Genomic DNA, 11,448 nt, shown 5'->3' on the forward strand with positions numbered 1-11,448 from the left:
AAAGTAAAAGTGATTTAAATTGCTTCACTGATTGCATATTATGAGTTGGACGGTGAATCCATTTAAACTAATCAGTAGCCAAATGTATTTTTATTTTCCAAGCAGCATTTTTGAATGGAAACAGAACCTTAAAATGGATTCGCATTGTGCTGTCGTATTTGTTTTTTTTTTAGCTTTGTATACGCACGACACGTTTGTTTAATAAACCAATTTTTATTAGTGTACGGGCATCGTTTCAAAGTCGAAATCAAACAATCGCAATGCGCAATAAATGTTCAATGCTCGACGACCTCGTCTAAAGTTAAACCTAATGGTCATGGGAAACATAGTTTTGCATCAATTTTTTCGCTGAAGGTTAATTTGTCTTTTATGGAAGTTCTTATTTTTCGCACATAGTCAAACCGGACTCAACAAATAAATGTTATTAGTTGGTTTAGTCCGGTTTAAGGTGAAGTAAATAAGCGTGATGGAATTCACCTTGAATGTAGTTGATTTCTACAAGATGATGAAGATCACAAGCAGAATCATCGTAATTATTCCTATCATTGTGCATTCATAATAATGACGTTTCTATTCTCAACAACTTGGATTGCTTTATAGGTGCAAAACCTATATTTTTATCTTATCAGAAAATGAAAGCACGTGACTTGCTAATATTACTTAAAATTCCAAATAAATACATCACTGGTTTAAAAGCACTTAATAACATAAATGGTAAACGTTTAATTTAGTAACAATGAGTTAAAGAATGCGAAGCCAAGCCTATAGTCTATTGTCTGATAAAACAAAACTAAAATGCTCTACATGCAAATATCTGCCAAGATAGTATCGAGCCTAAACAAACATAACAGTACACTATCCCCATCATAACCAGTTATGATATACGAACTATTTACAATCCGTTTTAGAATTTCAAATATTTCAATGTCGCTTCCCGAGGATTTAAAAAAAGCAAGTTTGCTCGGATACGTGTGTATAAATAAATAAAAATAAATGTGCCGGGACTAAATGTTGGTCCAGTTTTACTCATTAATGAAACGGGGATGGAAATGAGCCACTACATACAACACACATTATGTTTTTTTTGTAGTTTCCGTCTTGCTGTTTTAGTGATGTTGTGGCTACGTGTGAAACTTACCAAGAAACAGTTTATTACCAACAATTGTTGTCGTCTGGATGATTCATTAGTCAGAAAATTGTACAACCATGGTTTAAACAAACGATTAGTCAACTAGTGGAATTAGAACAGGAAAAACTGCTGAAATGTCTTCACTGAATTTAAATTTACTCAATTTTCACATCGCAGTTCCCACAATTTATATCGAAACAGTAAGTCAGTTCTTCCGTTCTCCTATATACCCATATTCGTAATAAATTAGCAGTACCACAACAATTATGAGAATATTTGTTTATACCTACTTTTCGTGCTATTATGAGGTAATGTCTGGCATAACGCTACAGAATACTTTTGTGCACCCAAATTAGTTGAATCAAATGCTTAGTATTGCATTATTTAGTCAGAAAATTGCTAGTTTTAAAAGCAGAAAATCCAAACATGATTGAATTTGCATTAGAACATTCAAGCTAGGAAAGCAACAGTAACAACGTTTTGCCTCTAAACATAATAAAATTTAGCTTCTTCAATTCGCAAATCAAATTATCACCACTCCTATAATATATTATGTGTTAATTACAATATAAATATTTATTATGTCTAAATTTGTAATATGAAAGTATTTCGATTCTTTGATTACTACTAATTACCACTTAGCTAATAATTGGACTCCTTTCCACCAATTAAGCATTACGTATTATTCGTATGTAACCTAAAATTTGGTAAGAGATACACTGTTTTTAGACATAGAATTGAAAAACACGATGCTTCAAAACCAATTAAAGTAAATCATAATTAACTTAAAAAAGACGCCTAATATGCCCTTTGCTGTGCATTGGAATATTTATTTATATTTAGATATTTTAAAACTGTAATTTTTTGTAAGGTTGTAACTTTTTTAACTCTTATAGATTTCGCCATTAGAAAGAGGATAAAAAATACTATAAAATTAACCAAAACTCGCGTTTCTAGCTCCTCACGTTACCGAGATATTGAATCTTAAAAAGTACTTAATGATCGTTATTTAACGTTTGATGTTAGAAATCTGTTGTGATTTGTGGTAGACTTGATAAGCCTTAACAAGGCAATTGGCCTTATTTATTAAAAGTATGAGCACTAAAATGGACTATTTTTAGCCATGCTTATATCAATGCATTCATGTCATTCTTCAATCTATTCAAACTTGAATTATATCAGTCTGGATATACACATAGAGTTTATTTTCGTTCTTCTTACGAGATCACTAACCCGGCTCTGTCTGGATCTCCAGACGACCAGTTGACCTCTTTTAACGTTGGAAAGCCACTCCTATAATAACGTTATAACGAATTATTATTATACAAGGGTGTGGTAAAGTTCTTTGGGGAATTACATGGAACTTCCCTCCATTATTTTTAACAAGGTCACATTTTATATCGACTCGTCTAAACAACTCTGGTGTCGTAGTAAGCGTAATGGACGGCTTCAATTTGTTTGTAATATCCACCCACATTGCACATGCATAGATGAATCAGCTAATCACAAGTCTAAAAACACTTATGCGATGTGCTAATATTGTTAATTTGCAAAGGTATTTTTGTGGTTGAGTAATTAAAATTCCGACATTTTTATTATGGTTTAATTATGCTAGTGCTTTACCACCTTTTTATGATTCAACACTTTATGTTGTAAAGCCTAGGAACTTATTGAAAAATTTCTTCATAATAGCTGTATTAAATATTCCCTACGATTTAATAAGATTACAAACTTGTTCAGCGATTTGAAAACTATAAATTTTTGTACTATTAACATAACAGAAGAATAAGCCAGGTTTTACCAGAAAAATTCGTAATTTACCAGAAAAGTTTTCAAAATTGGTTATTAGTGTGCAAAGTTCAACCCAAATCTTTAGATAAGTAGTTTTGAATGCCACAAACGCAAGTATTTTCTTCTCTTTATATCATTAAAAACTCCCAACTTTCCAAACTGTCTTTTAATAGAGTTTGTGGTACAAAGGTGACCATAGGATGTCCCCCAATGAGATAAATAATAGATTGATTAGGTTAGTTTGACTGCAAAACTGCATCTTCAATTTATCTAATTAAACCATAAAGCAAAAAAACATTCATATTAAATTTCCTGACGACCTACATACATGGCATGCTTCTTTAATGCACTTTCCGACCCATTCGGCATAGAAGAGTGCCATAAAGAGGTAGGCGGACGGAAAAGCACTTTACTAATAGGGTCGTTTCTTTGCAGTCCTCGCAGTCAGTTTTAAATGCGGTTATGTTGACTAATGTATTGTTTACTCCACAGCAGGACGCCATTAACTTTGATTATCATTGTTATAACGCGCAACAATTTCACTCAAACCGAGCTTGGTTGCTTTAAAAAGTGTTTGAAAATAAATAGTAGATCATAGCAGTCACAATCTAAAAACAATGATAAACAGTAATTAGTCATGGTCTGATTATCGACAAACGTTTGTCCCCGGTAATTAGTGTGATTATAAACAGTTGGTGCGAAAAAGAACCAGCTATGTAGATCAATGTAGAAGAACCGAGTTGGTTATAGTTGTTTAGGAAAAAGTTCCACCAAACAGCAGCAAAAGATGAAGAAAGTGAGAGGACGGAGAAGTTTTTTAGTAAACACAAACACGTCCTCGGTTAGCACAAACACAAATCTTTACCTTTTTTATATCTTAGTTTGCGGCCCTTACATTTTCTGTTAGCGCCGTTGCCGTCTGCAAAAACGAAGTTATAAAAAGTTAATAAAAACGCTCGTAATAAAGTCGTTATGTCGTTTGATGTGCCTCGTTTTGGGACTGAAGAAAATAGCAACGAAAAGAAAACCCAAAAAAATACTATAAAGCTGGATATAGGCGGTGATTTAGGGAAATTGTGAGTTATAAAAGATGTTTATACAGGTTTGGGTTCTGGCTGCTTTAATAGACAAGACAATAAAGTTAGTCCAAGAAATAATCAAAATTTGTAAATCTTTCTGAACATCCTGTGTTCATGCATTTGTATGGGCGGTAAAAAACCAAATACAATAGAACATCTTTGGCGTGTGGGTTATAGTTTGTTTACAAATGAGTTATTGTTGTGTTTGTTCCAAGTTAAAGCAGTACTTTACCTTTATTGGCTGTTAACAGTGTAGAAAAAGCCATAATTTAGAAAATACCAACTGGACTGTCACTATAATTTAATAGCAGACAGATATACCGCAAACTTTAACAGATGTTTGCACATATCTAGTCAGAAACAAATTGAAATATTTCTCTGTTTTCCTGTCTTAATTTACACAGAAAAAACCACAAAATTAATACTAATTTTTAATTCAATTAATTATATTGCTCCATATTCTGTACTTAAAAAGAGCTTAAAAGTCTGTTAAATGGGCCTATCCCACATATCATAAATTTTTGTTTTAATGACTGGAATCGAAAGAATAGGATCAAAAAACTAATTTTTCATATTCTTGAAGAAAAAATTATGGTCGTAAATGTTCCTACATTAGTTTGAATTTGTCCATTAAATTTAAAAGATTGTTTTGGCGCGCATGTGACGTACGTAATTCTGGGCGATTTTATTGGCTGTTGCACGCCATCTGTTTCACTTCTTGTCGCTGATTGGTTGATAGTGTAGTACGTCACCGGCGGCGGGCGTTTTAAACATGAGATTAATGTAGTTTTTATCGTCATTTTTTTTCTATTTAGACTTAATATTTTTGAAAACAAAAAAATACGGGTATAATATTTTCAATCCGTCTTTGTAGTTATGAAATAAAAAAAAATTGTGGGACAGGCCCATTTTACTTCAATTTACTTAATCTCTAGAATTTTACTCAAAACGTGACTAAACAAGCTTTAAAACTTCTTGAACTACCCTTGACCATAATGTTCCTTTTAGAAAGATTTTTACCTGCGCTCATCTAATGAAATTGTTTTTGGAGAAATTTCAGTGATGTTGAACTGAATATGGAACCTTTAAAGTTTATGCACATATTTTTTAAGACAATCTCAATGAGAAGTTAAAGAAATCTTCTGGATTGTTAACACAACAAACTTACCAACAATAACAGCGGTAACTCCCGTTTCCTTAATCTGTTTAATTTCTTTGGCCTCTTTGCCTACACTCAAAAAATCTGACAGACTCAAACTGGAGGCGATCAACTGTCGCTTCTCCTCAAAATTCAAATAGTCCAGACTGTTGCTCCTTGTGGGAGCCACTATAGCGACGTTTTTCACTTTGGCCGGAGGGTTGTTCTGGGTTCGGTCGTGCATAGCGCCCGATTTTTCGGAACCAGGAACCACGAACACACCACTGAATCGAACCGACATTACAAATCCACGAAGAAGAGAGGACAGGTAAAAAGGGCCGGTCAGGTACACGAGGGTCGAAGCAGCATCGTTTATTGTATTTTCTATAGTTCCCTTCAATGGTGGGGAGAAACCAGAAAACACCTGTGTTTCAGGTGTACACGGAACAAAAAAAAAATAGAAGCGTTTTCTATATGGCACGTTTGCACAGCCCCGGAAAATTCACGCAAAGCGTTTTGTCAAGTTTAGTCGCGTTCATTTTTAAAGGGCCACATCTCGTGTGAAGCGAAGCTGCGAAGCGAATCCGTAACGATGAAGCTCGTATTGTTCGAAACTGAAACGGCGAATGTCCGAACGTTCGGTTTGTTCAACGTTTACGAATATGAGAGGGAACGTCCCGGCAACGTTGTCGGATTTTCCGCCTACAATTCCTTAAAATTTTATCAGCCATTTTGTTTCAGTCAGACAAAAAGTACAGTTCTTTAAATGGAAACCTGCATCAAACTCTTCAAACCACAAAAAACTGATAAAATAGCATTATTATGCATCAAACCTTTATTCTGTCTCATCTCCAGATTAAAACAGCTGTTTGGAGTCCAAAACTTAGTAAATCTTGCTGTTTTTAAGAGAGGTTGTCAGTCAGGACTAAAAAGCTTCTAGAAGTCTAGACTAGACTCCAATAAGAACTAAAACCACCAACCAAACGTTAAACAACACTATTTTAAAAAATCCAGAAATCGTAATTTACGAGGAATTCCAACGATGAGGAAACCAAGAATTTTTTTTTCTTCCTTAAAAGTAGCCTGTGGCATGGTAATACGTTTGCCACACCTAAAGACATTAATTCAATTTGTATTACAAATTCCCTTTCGTAAAAAAAAAAAAATCTCTTTTTGTGCGTTATTTCAACTACAATTTCCATAATAATCTTTCTAGCTTCTCATGTTTTCGTGATATTTATTATGTTTATTTCCCTTGCCCAATCCTGATTCAGTTAAGTTTATTCACAACACAGTTTTTAAGTTAAATAATTTAAATTTTTTTAAAAATTCAGTTAATAAACTGCTTCTGTTCTAAGAAAATCCATTAGTTTATTTCAACCTCAAAACATCAGAGTTTCTTGGCTTAAAAAAAACTCTGAATTAGGCACTCCAATGAAATGTCAGAAACAGCTGATTTAAACTTTTGGAAGGGCAACCACGGCCATTAAAACACACTTTCTTATGAATTTGGCAGGCATTTTCATTTTATGAAATATCAACTGAAAGTCTTTAGAAAATTGCAAAATTTAAGCTAAAACTCTATGTAAAGACTTCCAAAAGTTTAAATCAGCTGTTTCTGACATTTCATTGGAGTGCCTAATATTGGTGGTTAGGTTAGGTTGGATTTAAATAGGATCTATTTGCTAATCTTGATGCTCTAAAATAGTGTAAAATAAACGGTTACCTGTCAAATATTAAGCATAATCATTAGCATATTTGTAACAAAACAAATTCATAGTTAGTAACCTTGAGAATTAGTTATTTTTGAAAGGTAATTTAAAAACTAGACCATTTGACACATTTTAGATAATAAGCGGCAACATTGCATTTCGACTCGTCACAGTACACAGGGTCGGATCAGATTACGAACCGTGCATGTTTGGATGCACTGAACGTGAACGCTTCGATAATCCATCTTCCTTCAACATATGAATGTAAATTACTATAATGAACCACCTCCTCTGTACTCTCTCGTGTTGGGAAATATGAATTTTAATTAGCAATAGTACACTCCTGCTTAAAGAAGGCTGTTCCGTCATTCCTTGGAAAATGCATCTCAAATTTCCCACTGCGGGACAAGGAGAGTTATTCGAAAATAGAGAGACAAAGAGATCCGATACAACAATGCGAGCAATTCAGAGCACGTTGTAGCAGAGACGGACTGTGCGTGTAACTATGGTGATGGAGGGCACCTCCATCGACTCCATTTCAGTGGAGGAGAAGAAATGTTTAATTCCTCATTAAAAGTTTGTTCGTATAAATCTCCAACTAATCAGAGGAATATGTCCAGATACTGGGTGAACATTCAACCAATAAAAGCCAACAATTTTTCGATTTTTAGTTTGAAAACGCCTCTGACTGCAAAAAAAGAATGTAAATGATGATTATACCGGCTTAATGGAAACGATAGACATTGTAATTGTCTGAGTCAAGATGATAACGCTGACAACTCCTCAGATTATTTCATCATAATAACTTAATCTAAGGCAATTTCGTGTTGATACCAGAACCTTGAGAAATTTTACTTACCACTGTCTGAGTCGTTCTTGGAGTTTGGTGACGTACCTGAAACAATAATTGCATTAACTCTATGTAGTTTGAAAGTTATTTCTGAGAATTACTGAATAGCTGATAAGCACGAGTGGCTGCTCTTAGCAGTTGAAAACACACGGTATTATGTAAAAATATCAAAATTTCAGTTAAAAACCTACCAGAAGCGTTTAGATCTTCATTTTCATCAATAGTGTCTATAGAATCGCACCTATTTAAATTTTTCCTACTTCTAGATATCCGCCTGAATAAATGTGCCATTTTCATTATTTTAACTGCAACATCACACCACAAGAACAACCTACACTAATTACTACATTTTTCGAAAACATTCCTAAACGCGCACTTGAATAAACCACTATTCACGCCTTACTAGATCAAGTTCCTGGCCACATTCTACGTGATTTCTTATCTTATCAGAACTTTTCCTTAAACAGCATATAAATAACTCAGGTATTAACTCGTATTGTTTTAAAATGTGTTTTTAATTCCTTGGTCTAATGAAAACACCAGGACCACGATATAAAAATACGTCAACGAAGACCTCGAATGTATGCCAATGACTAAGTAAATAAACACTATCCAGGTAAACATAAAGAATCAAATAAATAAATATTGATTCCAGAAGCCTTTTCGTTTCAATCAGATCCAGGAAGAAGGCCATCCAAGGTTTCAGATACTACAAAATAGTGCACTACAGTCTAGACAAAGGAAGCTTAGTTGCCAGATATGTTTGTGTGGTTAATGGATGGAAAACAGATTTTGTGGGACTTCTGTGTAATATAAAGCCATCAATTGTCAAATCATCACTACATGATTGAGAGTTTGTTCCAAATGACACTGTGGGTGTTTAAATAACTGACCTAAATAAGTTGGTACTTATCAGGTCATAAACCTAAAATGTCCTACCTTGTTTATAATTTGAAAACTCCCCGTCGCTGTGACTATGCGTTAGCATCCAAATATTCCTCTCCAGATTGTCAACGTATTACCACCGAAAAAAATCAAACACAATCCCCTCAACCCCAAAAAATCGCATACAAAAAGTCATCCTAAAATACTTCACATAAAACTCCTGACAGCCGTTTTGAGCAAGAAAGGAAGTACCAAAAATACCACTCCCCACCTAAAGAAGAAAATAGAAAGTGCGAGTGTCGCGTGCAGTTGGCTAATTAAGTCTTTTAACGACAGGCTTGTCAGCGGAAAAATCGGATTAAGCCCCACGACCGTCTGGAAAGGGGTGTATTTTTAGATAGGTGAGGTTATATCTGCCAGGATCCATCCCAGCATCCAGACGGCGCACTTTGACTGCGCCAGGGTTAGGTTCGGAGAAAATCGCAAAAAGCCGCACCTCGTCAGCTGACTCGAGATTGAAAGTGATCAAAGTTGGACACAATCAGTGGATGTTTGTATACACAACCACAAAAATCACACTGGAACAACACTGCCAATAATAACAAAACTTCTAAACTAAATTAAATACTTATCTCTCAATAATAGTAACTGTATAACTTACCAACATCTCCATTAACTTTGCCATCATCCAAAATAACACCGGTAGTACCTGTACTGGTTGCCTCTGGAACTAAAGTGCTATCCAAAAAAGTATTATCTGAAAGTTTAAGAAGAAGTAAATAAACCAACACATTTAACTAATCACAACCTTTATTATTACACTTTAAAGCAAACATTATACACTGTTCTAGTAACTTATTTATTGCATTTTCTTTCCAATTTTCTTAAATAAATCTCGAGTTAAAACGTTAAACTTACGATTAGTTTTACCTAGTCGTGCCAGATCGACCAGAGGTAGTTTGCGCATTATAATAAGCACTACTTCAGGTGGTAGGTCTTCGAGACAAGGCAAAGCAATCCCATTTCGCTTAAGGATAGAGTACTTGACAGGAAAAGCGATATCGCCCTTAATCTGCCTGGACAGCCGATCCAGCTGTTGAAATTTAACTTTTTTCAATTCAGTGTTTGAGGAGGTGAAGTAAGTTAAAGGATCTAATAAAACTTGATAGTAACTGGACTCTATTCCTTTAACAAAACAGTTTACAATAAAGTCTTCAGACGCACTGACCACTATCAATTTAACTTCAAACTGTTGTAGGTTTGGTAGAATGAAAGTCATGCTGTAGTCTTTACTTATACTTGGTAATGTCCGAAATGGTGGATTTCTGCTTAACCTCATCACTTGTATGTAGTTAAATTCAAAAGTTGGTGTATCGATGCAACTGAAGTTTTTTGGGACGAAACCAGACTCTGTCATTAAAATAAAAGTAAGCCCTATGAAAAAATCTATTCTTGAGGGGGTAGCAGCCTGGTTTTGGAAGAATGTCATTAAATTTTGAAGGCTTTCCGGAGACGCGTCGCATTTGTATTCTTCAAGTAATATCGGCCTCAAAACTGAAAATAAAGCATATTTTCAGTAATGATTACTCCAACTATGAAGTACTTTACGATATCACCTCGTATATCATTATAAACAGCCTGTTGAATGTTGATTGTTGAATTTAGGATGGGAAACTTATATTGTTTAAGCCGTAATTCTAACTGTATCCAAGGGTTGCTAAACTTGATTCCTCTTGAACAGCATTAAAAACCCGCTTAAAGTTAAACTAATTAGATGATTTAATTGGAAATGCCTAAAATGAGTCACAAGTAGCAGAGTATCCCTTCCCGGATTTCAACATCAATTCAACCCACGTTATGAAGGTGTGTAGATATAAACGGGCAAGAAAATAAAGCAAAACGCTCTAGAGAACTATAACGAAACAGAAAACGGGAAAATTGTGCATAATAAGGGGAAAGAAAATGCAACAAATAAACATCTGTCAAGCTCCAAAAACTAGGTTAGAAATGCTAAACTCACCGTTTTCGACGTTTGATTGCTGCGGTTCGGACACCGTGCCGGCTTGAGGCACATTCGAACCATTTTCACCATTTACTACGGCACTATCACTATTTTCGGACATAATTTCCACTGAATTTCCGTTTAGTGGACAAATTGTTTGTCCGTTTGAAAAATGTCCGCACTTTGACCAACGGCCTGGAGGGGGCAGCACCCGACATTCGACAGACAAAGACCTTTCGTCTACCAAGGTTGTTCAAAAAATTGAAAGTTGAATGCCGGTGAAGGTGAATGATAGATAATGACTAATAAGGTAATTTAATTGATTTAGCGGTTATTATTATTATATAACTAAAGAGTAGGTTTCAAATGTTATTAATACAAAAATGTAGTAGGTAAATAAAAGATGGATAGAAGGGCAGCCAGCTAAATGTCAAAGTCAGCTGATCCCCTTGGAGGACAAATAAACCACCCATTAAAACGCAAACCTTTGTTTTGTTTGTAACATTTTTTATCAATTTATAAGAACAGTTTGTATAAAACATTACCGTGTGGAATAAATGTAAATTTTAAATTAGTCTTCTAATTCAATAATTAATAACGACTTTTATCACAAGTACAACTATACATTAAAGTTAAAAAGTCTGTCTTTAAAGGCATCCTACTTTACATAAAGTCAAGTAAATCCAGTACTTTCTGTATGTCATGGTGAATTACTGTTCTTTGGTATAAACTGTGCACTGGAAACTGAAACCCTTTTGGAGCCAAAAAAAAGTTGACAATTTTTGAAAAAAAAATGAAAAAGGGGGTTCCAAGTGATTATTTTACTTAATTTAAGGTCCTTTGGTACAAATATGCCCTTTGC

General features: G+C 34.5%; 1 protein-coding gene across 12 annotated transcripts in view; it reads right to left on the bottom strand.

Moving 5' to 3' along the window:
• The window catches only part of LOC145728396 (phosphatase and actin regulator 4), a 30,991-nt gene extending 20,210 nt beyond the window's left edge, over positions 1 to 10,781 (bottom strand). For 2 of the 12 annotated variants that reach the window (XM_081978601.1, XM_081978598.1), the window contains exons 1-2: positions 5,168 to 5,769; positions 3,786 to 3,839 (exon numbers count right to left, since the gene is read on the bottom strand). In XM_081978601.1, coding sequence (XP_081834727.1) covers positions 3,786 to 3,839; positions 5,168 to 5,438 — 325 coding nt within the window. In that variant the 5' untranslated portion in view covers positions 5,439 to 5,769. Of the gene's footprint in view, positions 1 to 3,785; positions 3,840 to 5,167; positions 5,770 to 7,708; positions 7,745 to 7,890; positions 8,104 to 8,638; positions 8,703 to 9,245; positions 9,342 to 10,604 lie in introns of those variants that run through there. The other 10 variants (XM_081978604.1, XM_081978602.1, XM_081978605.1 and 7 more) reach the window with 10 other exon arrangements.
• Positions 10,782 to 11,448: the final 667 nt, after the last annotated feature.

This window comes from Ips typographus, linkage group LG4, assembly GCF_016097725.1.
Source record: "Ips typographus isolate SLU linkage group LG4, UJ_Ityp_2.0, whole genome shotgun sequence".
Taxonomy (NCBI): Eukaryota; Metazoa; Arthropoda; class Insecta; order Coleoptera; family Curculionidae; genus Ips; species Ips typographus.